General features: G+C 33.0%; 2 protein-coding genes across 3 annotated transcripts in view; one reads left to right on the top strand and one right to left on the bottom strand.

Moving 5' to 3' along the window:
• The first annotated feature begins 1,260 nt into the window (after positions 1-1,260).
• LOC111426981 (WD repeat domain 24) lies at positions 1,261-8,263 on the top strand. 2 transcript variants are annotated; one of them, XM_023061915.2, is made up of 11 exons: positions 1,261-1,776; positions 1,830-1,946; positions 2,130-2,352; positions 3,916-4,381; positions 4,452-4,606; positions 4,774-4,818; positions 4,977-5,169; positions 5,230-5,383; positions 5,449-5,631; positions 5,690-6,123; positions 7,902-8,263. In XM_023061915.2, the coding sequence occupies exons 1-11, from the start codon at positions 1,686-1,688 to the stop codon at positions 8,190-8,192; spliced, it is 2,352 nt and encodes a 783-aa protein (XP_022917683.1). In that variant the 5' UTR covers positions 1,261-1,685; the 3' UTR covers positions 8,193-8,263. The 2 variants fall into 2 exon arrangements, with proteins under 2 accessions (XP_022917683.1, XP_022917684.1); XM_023061916.2 differs by lacking the exon at positions 4,774-4,818 and having other exon boundaries at positions 1,262-1,776.
• A 756-nt stretch (positions 8,264-9,019) lies between these two features.
• Positions 9,020-19,271, bottom strand: part of LOC111426980 (receptor-type guanylate cyclase Gyc76C-like) — a 65,393-nt gene continuing 55,141 nt past the window's right edge. The window contains exons 2-20 of the mRNA XM_023061914.2: positions 17,883-18,281; positions 14,747-14,944; positions 14,625-14,690; positions 13,481-13,715; positions 13,270-13,416; positions 13,020-13,213; positions 12,789-12,957; positions 12,562-12,734; positions 12,177-12,464; positions 11,852-12,118; positions 11,722-11,793; positions 11,495-11,666; positions 11,283-11,435; positions 11,036-11,231; positions 10,847-10,984; positions 10,662-10,785; positions 10,507-10,605; positions 10,310-10,454; positions 9,020-10,255 (exon numbers count right to left, since the gene is read on the bottom strand). Coding sequence (XP_022917682.1) covers positions 9,075-10,255; positions 10,310-10,454; positions 10,507-10,605; positions 10,662-10,785; positions 10,847-10,984; positions 11,036-11,231; positions 11,283-11,435; positions 11,495-11,666; positions 11,722-11,793; positions 11,852-12,118; positions 12,177-12,464; positions 12,562-12,734; positions 12,789-12,957; positions 13,020-13,213; positions 13,270-13,416; positions 13,481-13,715; positions 14,625-14,690; positions 14,747-14,944; positions 17,883-18,245 — 4,380 coding nt within the window. The 5' untranslated portion in view covers positions 18,246-18,281 and the 3' untranslated portion in view covers positions 9,020-9,074. The remainder of the gene's footprint in view (positions 10,256-10,309; positions 10,455-10,506; positions 10,606-10,661; positions 10,786-10,846; positions 10,985-11,035; positions 11,232-11,282; positions 11,436-11,494; positions 11,667-11,721; positions 11,794-11,851; positions 12,119-12,176; positions 12,465-12,561; positions 12,735-12,788; positions 12,958-13,019; positions 13,214-13,269; positions 13,417-13,480; positions 13,716-14,624; positions 14,691-14,746; positions 14,945-17,882; positions 18,282-19,271) is intronic.

The following is a 19,271-nucleotide window of genomic DNA, read 5'->3' as shown; positions in this document are numbered from 1 at the left end:
ATATAACGTGAAGAAACTGCTGTCGTCTAGTAGTTTTTAATATGGCTGATGGGCCTGATAACTTTGGAAAGAGAACTGAAGTGTCCAGATAAAAATGGACCCATTCGGATTCTATAAGTAATATCTTATTACATCTAAACCGGTGAAGCAGAAAGTGGGAACAAAAACCCAATCTTGGGATCCTTCGCAGCGATAGTGGAAAACGGTACTGATGGGACAAAGACTTTCTTTCCGAGTCATGTAACTAAAGAATAATCATGACAGAATAAAAAATAATCGTGTGTGTTTTATTTATCCATACGCACCTGTATATGAAGGCACCTGATTGTTGCTGAAGGTGTGGAAAATGTCTTCAGTTGGAAATGACAAGTAAAATGACATAAGGAAAATAACTCCAAGGTAATGTCTGAATTAATGTTCTGAAATAGAGACGTAATGGTTGTAAGTTCTTGTACGTGATTGTCTACATACTCAGATATCAGGCATCACAAGCAAGAATATTACAACTTACAATGTGATCCTTTTCTAATTCTAAATAAATGTAAAGGATACGCTCCATTTATTACTTTGTGGAGCGTCTTTTACAATTAGTATGACTCTTATTAATTAAGATATAAAACAAAACCATTTGCAACAATATCGAATGTTTGTATTCATTTAAATATTGTCAATTGAAACAACTATAAAAAACAAGATGTATTAAACGTGTATTAAAAGGACAATAGCTAAATAGCTCGTAATTGGAATCAATTTAAAAGATGATAAAGAATATCACATAACCTCGATCCTCAAGTCGTAGATCACACACGAAAGTCACCAATTAAAAGACTATAAATATTAATTTTAATCAGATCTTTAAGTAATTAGAATGACTTACACTCATTTATTTCGCATTTGCAAATTTATTCCTTGAAAACTAAGAAAAAATTTGACATGTCAAACGTCAAACTTGTCGTTTTAATGTCACCTGTCAAGATTAAGTGTCAAATTTGTATTACTTTAAATTAAAATTGCCATTTCTAACTTTTGATTTTCAATATTCATGTTTAATTAAAATGGAATTAACATATACATGGAAATAAACATGGAATTAACATTTTAAAATGTTATTTCGATTAAATTTGACATTTCTGTATTGTGAAAGATAAATGTCAAATTTGACATTTATGTATACTTTGAAAGATAAATGTAAAATTTGACAATAAACGAAATCACTCTGTATATTAGATTTTGTTATATGACCAAACATGAGCAAAAGAATCATGAAAAAAATTATATACATACGTCAGTGAAACAGCATGGCGTTTTTAGTGAGCAAGCGCGGATTATTGCGAATAATTCCAAGAAAATTTCGTCCAAAGTTAAAAAATAAAATGTAATTCCACGTTGTGTGATAAATTAAAATTGAATAGTGAAAATACGTAATCTTGAAAAAGCTACAAGAAAATGAAAATAAATGCCCAAGATGCACAGAAATAATCGAAAGGATAAACATAACCTTACTTTTTCCTATTGACTTTTTAAATGAAGTATTTTTTTTCAACGCTCTGGTACTAATTGTGAACCGAACACAAGAGAACACACGTAACAGTATTAGTAGTAATAATGAGAATGATTACTATTAAAATAAATCGTTAAGATTGTGATTTTTTTCAATTTGTCTCCTACACAACAAGTAATAAACTATGGCTACATTCAGTGTTTCTCAAGAAGGCCCTGTTAATGCTTTAGCATTAAATCGAGACAATAATCAAGTAGCTATTGGAGGAAGAAACGGTAAATTAAAAGAAATAACTTTATTTTTTAAACAACTTATAATTTCGATATAGTTTTTAAGGTTTATTCAATTGAGGATGACTGCTTTAAGGAAATTTGTAATTTACGTGCTTCTAAACATTTAAATCTTAGTTTTTCATGTAATGATGTTGCCTGGAGTTTAATAGATGGTAAGATATCACAAAATGTGTTAATATAAAACAATAAAAAGGTGATCATTTTATTTGAAGGTCCATAATTATTGAAATATAGGGTGTGAATTGTTATGATTGAAATTTTTCTTATTATATTACGTAGTTTTTGCTATATATAAAGTGATTGCAATAAAATTAATATTAATAAATCAATTTTAGATCATTATTTGGCAACTGCAGCAACAAATGGTCATGTTTGTGTGTGGAATTTAACAAAATCTGGTAAAGCAATGCAAGAACAAGATTACCAGGAACACAAAAGAACTGTAAATAAAGTTAATTTTCATGCCTCTGAACCAAATAGATTGATATCAGGTTCACAAGATGGTACAATGCGGTATTTTGATATACGAACTAAAAGTGCAGTAGCTATTTTTTACAGGTAAAATATTTACTGGAGTATTATTTATAAATAAATACTACTATTAGATTTAATACTACAACTACCATTTCAGTCAAAATGACTGGTTTGACAATTTTATTTTAACGTTTTTTTTTCTTTGCAATGATATAATGACTTTTGTAAGGATAGCTAAAGGAACAATAAAATAAACATTAAATTTTGTATTATAGCAACTCTGTAGGATTACAACCCAGAGAGGATCTTTGCTGATTTTGTAATTTGAATCCATTTACTGAGGTTCAATATTAGTTCTTCTGGGCGATCGATATTTAGGGTCTACTGCAATCTTATCTCTCTACTGCATGACAAGCTGAACAAAGTGGCAGCAAAGACATTCTTTATTGGACCCCAACCCAACTAATTAACACATGGAAGGACTCAAAGGTAGCCAAGAAAGAACTTCCATGACATAGACAGGCGAAGAGTATGATAACTCCGTCGTAAAAGAAAATGCCTCAGCAAACATTACTAAAGGGCACTCTCAAGTTTCCTAACTAGCCACACGTCGCTAAACTACCACTCTCTTCAACATTGGGCAACCTAAAGATCAATCTTGTCGACTTTACAACGATCATATTCTGTGTGACTGCTCGTCAGAGGTCGCCTGAAAGATTTGCCTGACACCACATTTACTGACATAAAGGAACAAGACTTTGGAGCAGTACTAAAGTTCATCAAGGACCTAAACCTCAACTAGCCTAGTTGGAAATGTGTCCCGCAAGAGACCAGGAGCAGCGTTAGAATCGCTTCAAAACATGGAATGACAGATTATTCAACTCGACGAATTCTTCATAATTCATGATTTCCAAACGTGATTTGGTTTCACGCCAAATGGCATGCGAAAAACTCCGTGAAAATTTGCCTGCTGATACAGTTATGTGGTTCAGTGATGATGCTCATTTCATAATTCAGGTTGTGTTGACCAACAAAATATGCGATATTGGAGCGATTTAATCCAAAGGAATTCATTCGGATCGGGTCACAGTTTGGGCTACAATACCAAGAGTAGGGATCATTGGGCCACATTTTTTCAAAGAGGACTTGGAATTGTTCTTGGCATTTTTTTTTCTGCCAGCACTTGAAAATTTTGCTGTTGACGAAGTATCGTTTCACTTAGATGGGACGATTACCCAGCGAGAAAATTTCCAGGGTGACGTATCTCCAACAGAGGTGACATCTCGTGGCCCGAACGCTCACCAGATTTAGCTCCGTATGATTTTTTTATGGGGCCACCTCAAATCGAAAGTCTAGCAACTCCTCCTGCAAAAGTCCTGCAATTCTGAAAGCATTAAAAAATATTATTCATCATGAGAACAACTGGTGGACACTTGCCAAATATTAACTTGCTAATGGAAAAAAGTGTTAATAGTTGTTTTTATATAGATAGTTCCTTTTGTAAAATAAAAATAATTCAATAAATATAGAAATATTGTACTATTACATATTTTTTTAAAGTCTAGTCATTTTGAGTTGTTGTGGTAGAGATAGCTACATCTCAGCTGTTGGTAATTCGAGTGTTAATAAATATTTATATATTTTTAGTAATACTGAAAGTGTTAGAGATGTACAATTTAGTCCTCACGCACCAGCAACTTTCGCTGCAGTTTCCGAAAACGGAAACGTTCAAATTTGGGATGTTCGCCGTCACGATAAATATCAACAACAATTTACAGCACACAGCGGTCCAGTTTTCGCTTGTGATTGGCATCCGGATACGTCTTGGTTGGCCACAGCAAGCCGAGATAAAACAATTAAGGTTTGGGACTTGGGTAGCTCAAAAACCACGTTGGAATACACAATACATACAATAGCTTCAATTGGACATATAAAATGGAGGCCACAACGGAAATATCACATTGCTAGTTGTGCGTTGGTCATTGATTGTAGCGTAAATATTTGGGATGTAAGGCGGCCTTATATACCATTTGCTGCGTTTAATGAACATAAAGATATTCCTAGTGGAGTTGTGTGGAGAGGTGATCCACAAATATTTTTAAGCACAGGAAGGGTAATTTTTTTTAAATATTTCAAGAGCAATATTTTTTCACTTATTCTTTAATTAACATTTTTAATTCAAGGACTGTACACTATATCAACATGCATTTAGAGACGCTACTCGACCAGCAAATAAGGCTAATCCACAAGGAATTTCACTCAATAACCACGGAGAAATTATTTTCGCCTATAGAATACCAATAAATAATACGTTTTCTAAACAACCTGGTTTGATTAGGTGAGAAAAATGTAACCATTGCGTTATGTTTTCTTAGTTTCTAACATGTCTATACTGATTTTAATAATTAATATGTCTACAATACACTATCTATATCTAACTTTCTATAATAATAAGAAAACGTTGCACTCTTTCTGTAAGTTGTTCCTTCATAATTTTCTTTATAGACTAAAATCACTATCGTCAATAGGAGATCCGTTGATAGCGAATGTGTGAGTACAGAGAAAACTAATAATAATAACGCAGTTCTTTTCCACTTATTATATGCTTATTGAAAAATTGGGTTTAAAACAGCTTTGTAACAGTACACTTCCGCTTATATTATCAATTAATAACTGACTAAAATAATAACTTAATTATTTTCTTTAAGGAAGAGTTCCAATACTATTAGTAACGATCAATTTCATCAAGCCAGCAGCGCTATTCACCAATTCAACATAGTTACATGTCAAGATCAACATTCATTTTATGATTTGGCTAAGAATTACATTTTAACTGGACGATCATTCTCAGAAATTTGTGAACATAACTCTTCAATAGCAAAAGAATATGGAAAAAATAATGTAAGAATGTATTCTTTTATTTAAATTGTTATCAAATAAATATAAACAAATTAATTTTAGGTGTCAATTGTATGGAGAATAATTAAAATAATGTATGGAGATGAATTTTATCCATCGCCAGCTAATACTCCATTAACAAATAATAATGATAAATGTTTTTTGAAAATTGTTGGGTATCCTAATGATTATGTATCTGAAGATCAGAGATCAAAAGGTGAAATGACTTGATTGATAAAATTAACAAAATTACTTAAACAAGTTAAAACAATTAATTTATAGGTGGTGATGTCTCTGGATCGAAATATATTGGCGACGAAACAGAGGTAGATAGAGATCTCGTAGATTATGTTGGAGGATTTAATGGCTTTTCCGTTTACAACAATTTTCGTTTTGGTTTGCCAAAAGGCGACTTTTCGTTTGGAGAAAACGAACTTGATAATGAATTAGATGCTCTTAGTTTAGGTAAGGAGAAAAATAATCCAAGATGTTTCATTTTATTCTTTTATATTAAAAAAAATAGATTACCGAAATAGTCTGCAAAATTCTCAACAATTGGGTCAACAGCAACAAGATTGGACGTTACCAAACGAAGCTTTTAATCTCCGGCATGAAATATCAGATCGTTCGCCTCCACCTGAAAATTTACAAAATCATTATTCGCCGGATATTAACGATGAGTGTTTACAACCGGTTCAATACGACGACCAAGTACCCGGGTTATTAACCGTATCAAAAACGGTTGAAAAGTGTTTATGGGATCCAAGCAATACTGTTGTAGACGCTTTGAAATATCATGCTACAATGGGCGATATTCAAACAGCAGCTTGTGTTCTTATCGTTTTAGGGGATAGAAGAAAACATTTAAAGACACTTGATGATGTTACGCAAGAACAATGGCTATTAGGTTATTTGGATATGTTGCATAGGTATCAATTATGGAATGTAGCTACACAAGTAAGTTGATTCATTTTTTTAATGACTTTTTGCTCTAGAGAACTACTCGTGCTCTTATTCAGAATAATTTCACTTTTGATCACTGTTATTGTAAAAAAACTCAATCTTAAAATGTTGATGACAGAAATTTTTGATGATGCACAAACGTCATAGATTTTCAAACCAATAAAAGGGAGCTCATTTATATAGGCAATTAGGTCAATTAACTTGGCAGTCTGCTAAAATGAATTTTTTTGATTTCGTTTCTGTGACATTTTATTTTGTCGTGTATATGCGATAGAAATTGTGGAAGTAACTTTTTATTTGTATGTATCTGTTGCGGTGTTATTTGGGACGTTAATGATTACAATCTTGAATCACAGGATGTTTTAGTGGTGAGTTGAGTCTTTTCTTTGGTAGTCAAATAAGGTTGGTTTTGCTTGTCGAGATCCCAAATAAAAAAATGTTGAACAAAAATTGTATACACTTTTCAAGCGTATCATAACTACTATAGATGGTCGACCAATTGGTTTCAATTGCAGAAAACCAAGATATATATACAGGTTGGTCCATTTAACGTGAGACAAGCGATTATCTCGAAAACGGTTCATTTTACATAAAAATGAACCAAATGAAAGTTGTTCTGTGCGAAGGGGGAAACTATATGAGGATAACATTTTTTGACCTTGACCCTATTTTCAAGGTTATATGAAGGTCACGACCAATTTTTTAAATGGCACCCTATATATTTTGAAGTTTCGCGATAGTTTTTTCAATGCTCATCGTTAAGTAGTTAATTAAATAAGTAAAATTGTTTGGATGATTATTGTTTATTATTTAATATTTAAATTCGGTGCGACACTGTTTCGATTGCCGATCTTCGACGGGCACGACTAAATGTATAAACATATGTTATAGTTTTTTCCTTCTTTAATATTGTACTTCTCATCGTCTGCATTAAAACGGTTAATGTTTGGTGTGGCATAATTGGTAATAAATTGATCGGTCTATATTCGTAGTATGCTGAATGGGGAGAAGTACCGAAATTTTTTAGATGACGTCTTACCAACGTTACTTATAGATTTGAGCAAGGAAGAAAGACAAAATATGTGGCTGCAAAATGATGGGTGTCCAGCACATTTTTCACATATTGCACGTGAAGCTTTAGACTGGGATTATGCTGGGCGATGGATTGGAAGGGGAGGTCCAATTTCCTGGCCTGCCAGATCTCATTGTTTAAACGTAACGTTCACCCACATGATTCGTTACATTCCGTTCGTCCACCAATTTCAGTCGAAAATCTAACTTCTAATGTAATGTGCATTTCTTATTATTCAATTTTAACAACAAAGGATATAATCATTGTCATTGACGAGCAACCATAATGATTCAAAGCAATATGAAGTTAGGTTTAGCGTATTATATGGCCATAAGCGACCTGGGCTTAATTAATTAGAGGATCTACAAGTTAATTATAATATTCTAAATCGATGTGTTTTGTCTTATGACGATATCTCGAACCGTTTTCAAATTAGACAGGATAGAAGTAACTTTTGACGCGAACTGTATATATTACCATATTACCTACACAAAAAAGTAACACTGAGTCTATATATAACCTACCCCAGCATCATATTTTCCAATTCCACACGAAAAATGAAACAAATGTGATGTTTTTTAATGCCAAAGATACTCTAAAGATACTCTATATTAGAACAGAACTAAAGATGGATTGAAGTTCTCTAAAGCATTGAGTTAAAATCGCTATAACTTACTAACTTTAAAGTTTGATTTTAAAGGTAATTAAAATTTCTTGGCTACCTTCGGTTAACTGTTTAAATCAACAATCAACTAGGATAAACACAAATTGTAGTCAATGTGCGAAACCATTACAAAGAACAGGGTGGTTGTGCGATCGTTGCCATACATCTGAACATAGTTTGTGTAGTGTATGTCACCAGGTGGTAAAAGGACTTTACGCTTGGTGTCAAGGATGTTCGCATGGTGGGCATTTAAAGCATATGCAAGAATGGATAGCAGCGAAAAAAGTGTGTCCAACAGGATGTGGTCATCAATGTGAATATAGATAAACACCAATTTTTTTTTTGTAATTTAGGTAAATATATTTATTTACGAATTTTGTTAATTAAATTGTTTGATTAAAAATCAAAACCTTGACCTTGTTGAATATGGGAGAGAAGTAAAACATATTTTTTTAATAAATAAATACGTCTATTTATCAAACATTATCTAATGACAATAATATTTACATGTGATTTAACTATAGATAAAATTTATAAATCTAAAATGTAATTCTTTTTTTCTAACATAAGTTAATGGCACATGTATTCTAAAAAGTGTGAAAGAAATTGGATAGTTTCCTTTCTTTTTTTTTGAATTTTTTTTCTTTTATTTACATGGAGATAATGTTCACAGCCATTCAATCGACAAAATCACTGACCCTCCAACAAAAACCGTATGTTCAGCGCGGTTCTCTCTGCTAGCACTGATTGAATAAACTCTTCACATTGCTGCTAATCAGATACCAGCAGATGAAAATTGATTAAGATTGATACAATAATAAGACATTGACATTGCATATAGATTAAGATAGTTTTGTGCAATATAGTTTTTATTATTTTTTTTTGTTACTCGAATTGTTATATTCTTATAACTTGTACCATACATTTTCGAGACAATGATATGACTAACGTTGATATAATTTGACAAGAAACATAATGTGATTGTCTATTTATCAACACATGAAAATTATTTTTTTGAAAATACAGTTTATTCAAAATTTGAATCACTGTACGTATTCTAGACTTGAATGCACAAAACATCACACAAATTGCGATATAAATGCATACACTAGATTTTGATTTACACACAAAAGGTACATTATTAAAGACAAATATTCATGTAACACGTCAAACATTTAATTTTTAAAATTTAAAAAAAAGTACGATTGATTAAACAATGCTTTCCTTTTCTAATTGTATGCTGTTATAATCGTTTAAAACTGTGTTGCTGGCCTTTATTCCGTTTCCGTTAAAGAATCCAAAAATCCAACTTTTTATTGAGTGTCTAGGTGGATTCTTTTTGCTTGGCCTATCACTAGGTATCTGTTCGCCTATCGTGCGAAGAGATTCCAGTGATTTCCATCGTTTTGACGCCAATTCATCAGTAATCTCATCTATACCACTACCCACTCTTTTTCTTTGTACTATTGTTGGATTCAATCCTCTGGAATTTAATAATGGTTCTTCTACATCATCCAACGAACTGGTATTTTGCTCAGTCAAACCGAACATATTACCATTAGCAAAATTATTATTTACAAGCCTATTGGTTGGAATTGCAATAATTTGAATATCACCACATTTTTCACAACTCTCTTCCAAAGACTTTGTACTACGCTTCGAATCCGTTCTTCTACCAGAAAAAAGAAACGGTCTCTTAATTACTGGCAATATATCTAAAGATTTTGATTCGCGAACTTTTGGTATTATTTGGCTTTTGCATGGCTCATCACAACTTGATGCTATACTCGATAAAACTCTTCGCGTTCTTAAACCTCTTCTATTCGTTTCCAATTCATTGGCATCTATTACTTGGCTCCCAAACGTGGAATTTATTGTTTGTTTGGAGGTAGCATCCGGAACGTGCAAAACATGACGTGTCGATCTATTTCTTACTAGGAGCGGTGAAGGATTGTGCAGTGTTGAACAACTGTCAACTTCCACACTTGTCCCTCTAGGTACACTTGACTGTCTTCGACTATTTAATCCCACGCAACCACCACAGAAAGAAGCTTGCCTAGAATCATTATTTAATTTTGGACTACCCCGTTTTGGTTTGCAAAACAATGGTAGACATTCTTCAAGATCACGTTCTTCCCTTCTTTGTATGGCATTGTCCGTCGCACCAACTAACCAATAAGTTAAAACTGCTCCTTTACCCTTCATGTTGACCAAACCACGTTCTTCAACAATATAACCCCCCAGTTTATCTAAAGCCTCTTTACATTGAACGCTTATGTGTATCTTAAGAGGTTCCCCATTACTTTCCATTCTTGAAGCGGTATTAACAGTATCTCCAAATAAGCAATACCTAGGCATTGTTAATCCAACAACTCCAGCAACGACGGGACCTAAAACATTTTTAATTTAAAATTAAAGAAATTAAATTAATCAAAGAAAATAACCTGTGTGGATTCCAATGCGTAATTTAACGGTTTCGTTAGGTCGATGAGGTATTCTGTGATCTCTCACGTGTGATAAAAGATCGAGAGCCATGGATGCTATCTCTCCCGTATGATATGCATTATTTCTAACTGGAAGGCCTGAAACCTAAGATGTAATTTAAGTATGTAAGTCTTTAAAGAATAAAATTCATACTTACCACCATGTAAGCATCACCTATTGTTTCTACTTTATAAACATCATAGCCCCTGATAATTCTATCAAATACTGTATAGAGATCATTTAAAAAGTTTACGACCTAAAAAATAAATTGCTTAAAATACTTTAATTTACATCAAAATCGATTAATTTTACTTGTAATGGAGTGCTTTCAGCTGACATTGCAGTAAAACCAACTATATCACTGAAATAAATTGTAACCATATCGAACCATTCAGGTTCTATACCGCAACCAGCAGTTAATTTCTCCGCGACTGGCCTAATAAAAGAAATAGTTAATTAAAATAATTACAAACGATTTTTAATTTTTAAATAATTACTTTGGTAACATTCTATGAAGCAAATCGACAGTTTTCATTTTCTCCTCATTTAACAATCTAGTTCGTTCTTGTACTAAATCCTCTAAATGATTCGCGTATGTAACCATCATTTCCATCATTTGATCCATAATATTCTTCCTATACATTAAAAGAATTAAAAACTAAAAATTAACACTTTAAAATACTTACTTTCCTTCCTTCATTTTTTTCAATCTGATTCGAATTTGCGTAAAATCAGGCCTCAAATCTGGATCTTCCGCCCAACAATCTTTAATGCATTGCAGAATATATTCTTCGTCGCCAAATTCTTTTTCTTCTAAAAGTTTTAAATTTGGTCTAAACGGATACTCATCGCCCGGTATTCGTTTTATTGAATCTATAATTTCTGTAAAAATAAAAATTTAATTAAAATCATATGAATGTTTTCTTTAAATACCTTTTGGCTCCAAACCAGCGCCACGAAACGGCGGAGACCTTCTTCCAATTAATTCATAAAGGATAATTGCAAACGCGTAAATATCACCTTTTTGTGTACCATGTATATACGCATTGGGATGTCTTAATAATTCTGGTGCTTTCCAAAATAAAGCTAAAAAAAAACTTTTTTTAAAAATTTTTGTTATGCCAATTTAAAATAAAATCGTTTACCTCTATAATGTTGATGATCACCTATACTTCCAACATCACTTTCCGAAAGTTGTCTTAATTCTGCTAACCCGAAATCAGTAACTTGTAAAACCCAACGACTAGTTACGACACAATTCGAGGATTTTAAGTTACCGTGTACTTCTAACACAGAATTGTGTAGATACAACATGCCCTATATATGGAAATTAAAATAATTACAAATAAAAATATGGTAACAAGAATTTTACCTTAATGAGATCGTGGGCAAGCGAAGCAATAAACATCCTGTCCAGTTCAATGTCATCATTTTCTATAATATCCTGCAAAATAGTAGTAAATTGGGCGATAATTTTAAATGAATGAAAACCGGTGACTTACATATAAACTTCCTTTGGCGCAATAGTCAGTGACTAGTAAAATTGACGTAGTGTCGATACAGGCTCCTATAAACGAATTAACGTTATCGTGTCGAAGCTCCCTTAATAATCGCATTTTCTTCATATCATCCCTTGAAAACGTTATGTTCCTCGAAAAGGATAGTTTTTTAATCCGCACGGTTACCCCTTTTAATAAAACTGTCGTTGCAAATGGTTGAACACCAGCCCTACTTCCAAACGAAGTCATACTAATGCTTCCTATACTAGTCTAGAAATGTGAAAAATAAAGATTAATCGAGGCTAATTAATAATAAAACGTGTCTTACACGACTAGGAGACCCAACAGGATCGTAATATCCAGATAATTGGCGTGCATCTATCTTCCATAATAATCCTTCAATTTCCTGTTCGATCTTCCACTTTCGATAGATGCTCACTGTAATGACTATAGCGCAGAAAAGCATCGCACCTAACACAGCAGCCGACACAATGCTCGTTTTGAAGCTATCGCTTTTCTTCGCGCACAGTTCATTGTTAAAACCGCAACTTGGTTCATGCGGAGGCACTTTACCTTTCAACCAAAGAATAGGTTTCGTTTTTGTCAGCTGGTATTGCTATATCGAAAAAAAAACTTTGATAAGTACTCTTAACATGTCATTTTTAGGATGGATTTATGTATAATGTTTAAACAAGTGACAAAAACTCACTCACTGGTATTCCATTAGCATTTCCCTTGAATATTGCTACCGGGCGCATTTGCCATGAACAATTAAGAGTTCTGGACAAAGAGATATCATCGTCAAATAATTCGGTCAAAGCCAAAAGGGAAAAGTTTCCTTCCGAATCGCCATTGTTATCAATTCTCACAGTCACTCCTGAAATACCTAAAATTTTTAATAATATTAAACAAACTCTACAGTGACAAAATTAAAACCTACTGGGGTACGATTCGAAACTGATAACCTTTTTAATAATCTTCATACCGTCTTTTCCAATTTCATCAATTTTTTCATCATCCAAATTTGATTCATTTTGCAGCAATTCGTGCAATGCTCTCGCGTACAACATTACAGAATCATACAAATACGCCGCATAAATCGAAACAAACTGAAAGAAACGCCTTTTTTGAATCAATTTTGAATACGGGAATAAAAAATTATCGTACTCACCACAGCGGAGTTGAATATGTCTGGTATAACAAAGTTAAATGGTTCTTTCGAGTTGTATTTTCTAACGGCGGCTGTAAAATTTTCATAACCATCTGAGATTCCTGTAGGTACAATAACCAGTAACGATTGTGCTCGTTTTCTAAAATCTTTATCAAAATCTTCGCATGTACCTACATTTGTAAGAAAATCATGTCCTAGAAAAAAAAATAGAAATTAGTTAAATTAAAAAAATAGTTATATTTCTTCTTACTCCAAAGGTATTTATAAGTTTCTTTAGCAGAATAAGTGTTCACATCCACATATATCACCATATAATCACCGTTATCAAATAATTGTGCTTGCTGCATCATTGTCATCATTTGAAGTAAAGCTGTTGTACCTCCAAGATAAACGTATACTATAAATAAGTTACGTTTGAAAATTATAGGGTTTTATCGAATTTTCGTTTGATTAAGACTTACGGCGAGTTCTATGTCGAGTTTTCGTAATAAGTTCGTTGAAGAACGAAGTTTCACAACACTTAAGCATTTTTTCGCAACAATGATCATCAATCACTTCATAATCATTTATGGTCATATTATTGGCTAATGCTTCCTTTTTAAGTGACTTAGCGACCGTTTCCCAAGACTTTTGATAGATTATTGTAAATTTTTTCCAATTATAATAAAAAAGAAGAGATAGCACCGATTTTGTGACCTACAAAAAAAATTAATTACAGTAAAACTTCGATATAACGGACTTTGGATTAATGGCCAAATATTTTTAAATCACACTATTAATATTATTTAGTTAATACATTAATATATTTGAATATAAATGTTAGCGCTTAATGATATATTAGCTATTTTATGTTCATAGGTAAATTTGGGGTATTCCCCGAGTTATCTATAGCATGTATAAACCAAGGAAGGTAGTTCTAGTTTTAATTGTTATTCAACGTTAGATTGTTGTAAATTTTTATAGGACTAACACTAGAGTTCAGTAACCTTACGCACTAACGACTAAACCCAAATGTTTCTAGTTTTAGGTTTAGTGTTAGTTCTAGTACTAGTGTTAGTTGTTATTCAGCGTTAGATTGTTGTATATTTTTCATAGAAAACTAGAATTAACACTAGACGTAGAACTAGATATTCAGGTTTAGCCCTCTTTAGAGACGCACGACTTAGTTCTAGTTCTAATTGTTATTAAGCGTTGACGTCACGAACGGTCCTCCGAGCTGAGCAACCTATGTTCCCGGGATGTAGCAGTTCTCTTAGATTCTACCGTCCTTGTTATAGATATAATTCCCCGTATTAATTCGTTATATCGAGGTTTTAATATATTTTTAAATTGGAGGAAAGAAACAGCTTAATTAGAAGTTAAAATTGTGCAGAGTAAGGTGCACCTTCACACGGTCGGTCGTAGATCTAAAAATAGCCAGAGGTCGCTAAGATATATTTATAATTGCTTTTCAATCTTTACGACCGGCAGTATTTTTAGAACACAATCGCAACACGTGGTCGACAACCGGCTGCGTGAGTATGTAATTTTTTACGGTTCTGTGCACCGATCCGTTTGGCTAAAAACTTTACGATTTAGGTAACTCAACTTCGTCGTGATTCATACCTGAGTATCCGGTGGTTCAGTTCTTGCAAATGTTTCTACTTCGGATGCTTGCGCATCTGAACATTTCTAAAAGATGAACGCACAAAGTATAAAAATTTTTTGGTTTTAAAAATCTAACTTACATAACTGAACATAGGAATGTTTCTTGATCTAGATAGAATGGCTTCCACGTGGCAAGAGGCTTCTGGTCCAAAAAAGGCGGCAACTCCTTCACAAATCATTTTGGATATTGCACTGGCAGATTCAATTGTATCACCTCTTGTGTCATGGTATTTTAATTTCAACGTGACGTTAGGAAGAAAAGTTTCGTTGCGGTTTATCTAAAAACAAATTTCAACGATTAAACACCTACGTCGTCTATTTTCAACTATTTTATTGGTCAATTTAAAATTCGATTCAGGTCTAGAAACACGGAATTATAAAACCTAAAAATAACCATTACGAAAAGGAATTAATTTTTTATTTTTAATTTTTTTATATAAAGTAATAACTAATCTTTGTTACACCACTGTGTTAATTTCACTGTATTTTTAAATAATAACAGCTATAGAGATGTGATGGTGCTGTAAACAAGGCAGTTCTCAAAATAGTCATGCGCTTTAGCAATATAAATAAATACGGGCTTGTTTCATTAACACGTTTGCGTTAAAACGTATTATACGGTAATTTTTTTAGTGATATTCGACTATTTTATAAAATAGGATTATTTGATCTATTAATTTACCTTTAAAAGCTAACATAAATTAATTAAGAATAATGGGATTTTTGAAAGTTGGTAAATAAATAACCATATCGACGCAATAAGAAAACAGCTCTATCGCACAATATTTGATTGTAAACATAATGTTTTGATGAGGTGAAGATTAGATTAAATAATATCTCTCGTTGTACAATTATTGCTCAAAGTAAATAAACAAATTATAGACAAACAAACTTATAAAAGGCATTGCAAAAATCTCGAAATCAATCTTCCTGTAACAACAAACAGTTGAGCTACTAAGTTCGTTTGTAAGTTCCTTAAAACAACTTTGGTAGCTTTTCTATTAACAGCAAGATTTCCACTTTGGCAAATAACAAAAATTATTGGGGTCTTAGCAACAAAATTGTTTTCAAAACAAAATTAACTTATCCTCCGAGAGGTATCATGATACTGATTGCTGCGCTAATAACCACAATAATGACCAATCTGGCTGTTATGAATGTTGAATACATCGGCGATTGATTCTAATATCTAACGGACGAGTTCCGCATTCTGAGGATTCAAATATTGTTGTTGGGTGCTGTACTAATAGTGGTTACACTTAGAAATCAGATACAGCTTCCATAATGGTTACAACCAGAATCTAGTGTATGACTTCGTATCCAGTGGATGATTTTAATATCCAATATATGAGTGATAAATAGTATCCAACAAGTGTTCTTTGCAGAATCCGTTAGATGGTTCCAGTGTTAACTTAATGATTCTAGTGTCCAACTATTAGATGCAGTATGCAAAATAACTGGTTTCAGCATTCAACGGTTGATCCAGTATCTAGTAGATGATTCTAGTACCCAATACCCTGTATTCATAGTGACTGGTTTCAGTATCCAGAAGTTAGATACAGAATTGAAATTAGATTTAGTAACCAGTGATTGCCCAACAATCAGCAATAGCTTAACATCATAATCAAACAGTAATACTTAAATCAATAAAATCTTCACGAACCTTATCTTCGTCGTTATAAGAGAAAAAAAGCTTCCTTAATGCCGTTTGCGAAGACTTCTCGAAGAAAAGGAACAATTCAAAGTATAAGAAAGGAAGAAAGGCTGATTCTTACAGCTTTGATTTTAAAAATCAAATTAGAAAAAATTTAAAGAGTAACTACTACACTATAATGCTACCGATTAGCTACTAAAGATATTAAATATTGTTTGTGTATATCGTAAACACTCAAGGAGAGAAATACATTTGTCGAATATACAAGGATTACATTACATTAAGTTTTCAATTTAAACAAATAGCAACTAGAAGGAGTAACTATTTATTGTTAATTAAATAGTATTTCTTTAGAAGTGCCATCGTAATCGTTTGATTGCGAATTCGTTGAGCCGATGCTATAAATTAATGCTTATAGAAATTAAATTAAACTTTTTATACGTATTTTAAATGTATTTTTGATGTCTATTTAATGTATGTAATAACCATGGATGTTATTGTATATTTGATGGAATAATAAGAAAAAAGATAAAAAGAGTTAATTAATAATTAAAGCCTCCACAAGTTCTTAACTTTGTTTTCAATGCTGTAAAGAGAATTTACTGAATAAGAAAATATTTCTAAAAGTATCCCTATTTCAGAAGCTTATATCCAGAACGTAACAAGTATATGAGAAGTGTAGCAAATAACGGAAGTATTTTTATAACAATAGTGGATTGGGACAAAGCACTTATTTTCGATATGTACGGTAATACCCCTTGATATGACTTATATAGGTTTTATTGAACAAACTACTCCGTATTCTCTGGCGTTAGACAAAAAGTTGGATACACTCTCCACCCATCGATAATATTCATTAAAAGAAGCAAAAATGTCAGGAAGATGAAATTAAAAAAAATGATAAATCGGAAATAACGAAACTTAAATTCTAAAATAGCCGGATAAAATTCGGTGAGCAAATAATGACGGAATCCCGAATATTTTCATAAAGATAGAAGCTAAAAACAAGATAAAACCTACAAGATGCCAAGTAACCAGAAGTACGAAATAAAAAGAAAATAGAAGCCTAAACCAAGGAAGCTGAAGACGGCGAAAAAATTCGTTCCGTTTAAGGAGCGGGAAGAGAAGAAAAGCCTTTACAATTACTTGCAAAGTACTCTCCTGCAGTATTAGATTATTTTTCTCGTGTTTTTCTCCACTTTGAGTTTGGCCAAAATTCTCCAATAGATGTAAAGACCTAATCTAGTGGTTCACTACAATATTCATTAGAAAATTCCAGTGTTAGGTTGATGATACTAATACCCAGCTATCCAGAAGATAGATAGTATGTATAATAATAACATTTAGTATTCAATGATTGATTTCTAGATTTCCAGTATCCAGAATTTTACTGCCCAGTTATTGGGTGCAGTATCCAGAAATTAAAAGTAAAATTCAATGAAATTAGATGCAGTGACTGCTGACAGTATGTGGTGGTTAATGGTTACTTCATGTTTGTGATGGCACTTGCCATAATAATATAATTTTCTTAAACTTTCTGTATTTATACTTATTATTCTTACCTGATCTAAAGCATAAGTAATCGCCCCAGAAATAGCCAATCCCTGTCTTTCATTAAGGTTTCCTCGAACGGCAGGCAAATAGCCGATATGAAAGATTTTCTTTTTATTTCCGACGGGGTATTCTCCGAGGTAGGTGGCGCCTTCTTGCGTCGCATTCGTCGACGTCGCCCCGCCGTCTGTGGAAGTGCGCTCAGTGGAGCTACAGCACGGCGTCGGGACGGAAGCCGTCGCGACTGCCGACGTCGTCGCTGGCGCCTCGTGGTCATCGGGAGCGACGCGGCTGTTGATGATGTTGTTGGTCGTCGGGTCAGCCCAAGCTAGAAGTGGAAGCAGCGCGACCAGCAGGGCCGGGCCCAGGCGCATGACCGGCCCCCGCGCTTAAGAATTCTCCAGGATCACCTATAAGTCAAAAAAAATTATTACTAACAAAACAAAAAATGTAACATCACAAAGAAATTCTTAATTATGCCGTGTATTAATTCATACAGAGTTCCGCGAACTTCATAACTTAATGTTTACAATAATCATTCCTAGCAAACAAACTTTCCCCACGACCTCATCATGATGAATGCCTCAAAGCTTTTTGATCCAACGAAAACAGACCCATTCCTCGATTACACAAACGTGAATAACGTTCGACCATTTAGATGATTGGTGGATTACTGTTTACGCATTTCTCCCATTGTACAAAGCCTTTGGCACACTCTGAGAACCATTCTTAATTAGAACCCTCTATCAATTCAAGTTTCTCACATATTTGAACGCTTTCACAATAGTTCTTGTCTTGTTGAACATAGACTCGTTAATTTAAGCATTGTGAAATAACTCTTAGAGATAATTTAAAAGATTTGAGATTTTCTAATTTCAATCGTAAATGTCGTTGGTGTAATCTAACAGATAAATTAAGAGGGGGATATTTAACTTCAAGTGATAAGGCTTCAATTAGAGTCGACTTCATTGCTCCCACACAAATACGAAAAGCTTTATTTTGCGTAATTCGAAGACTTTTCAGCTAACACATTGGGAATCACAACAATGCCTTAAACATGATGTTTACTTTAACGTTTAAGATGAATTTTAATTTGACACCTATCTACGTATATAATGATTTGTATATAGTATATAATATTTATCATATTAACTACGCTGTTAGATCGAACAATGTAGTCATTATAGTCATGTATATTTGCATAAACTGTCGGCCATTTGCTATAGATATTGTTGTTTGAGTAACATCGTCGATAAAAATGTTTATTCGTGTCCGAAGTATGAATGTTAAACGCCAAAAATAGACGTCGATATCGTATTTGTAAATATACTCAGCGAGTCCCATCGATAATAAGTTTTAGTGAACTACTTATTTTTAATTTATAAATTCCGCACACATGA

Source organism: Onthophagus taurus, chromosome 2 (genome assembly GCF_036711975.1).
Source record: "Onthophagus taurus isolate NC chromosome 2, IU_Otau_3.0, whole genome shotgun sequence".
Taxonomy (NCBI): domain Eukaryota; kingdom Metazoa; phylum Arthropoda; class Insecta; order Coleoptera; family Scarabaeidae; genus Onthophagus; species Onthophagus taurus.
The sequence above is the reverse complement of the archived record's forward strand: the minus strand, read 5'-3'. Positions and strand labels throughout refer to the sequence as shown.

Excerpts from the sequence above, each read along its gene's own strand:
- LOC111426981 (XM_023061915.2), top strand. The coding sequence starts at position 1,686 with ATGGCTACATTCAGTGTTTCTCAAGAAGGCCCTGTTAATGCTTTAGCA. Across the intron at positions 1,947-2,129 it reads TGCCTGGAGTTTAATAGATG|ATCATTATTTGGCAACTGCA; the intron begins GTAAGATATCAC and ends AATCAATTTTAG. Across the intron at positions 2,353-3,915 it reads GCAGTAGCTATTTTTTACAG|TAATACTGAAAGTGTTAGAG; the intron begins GTAAAATATTTA and ends ATATATTTTTAG.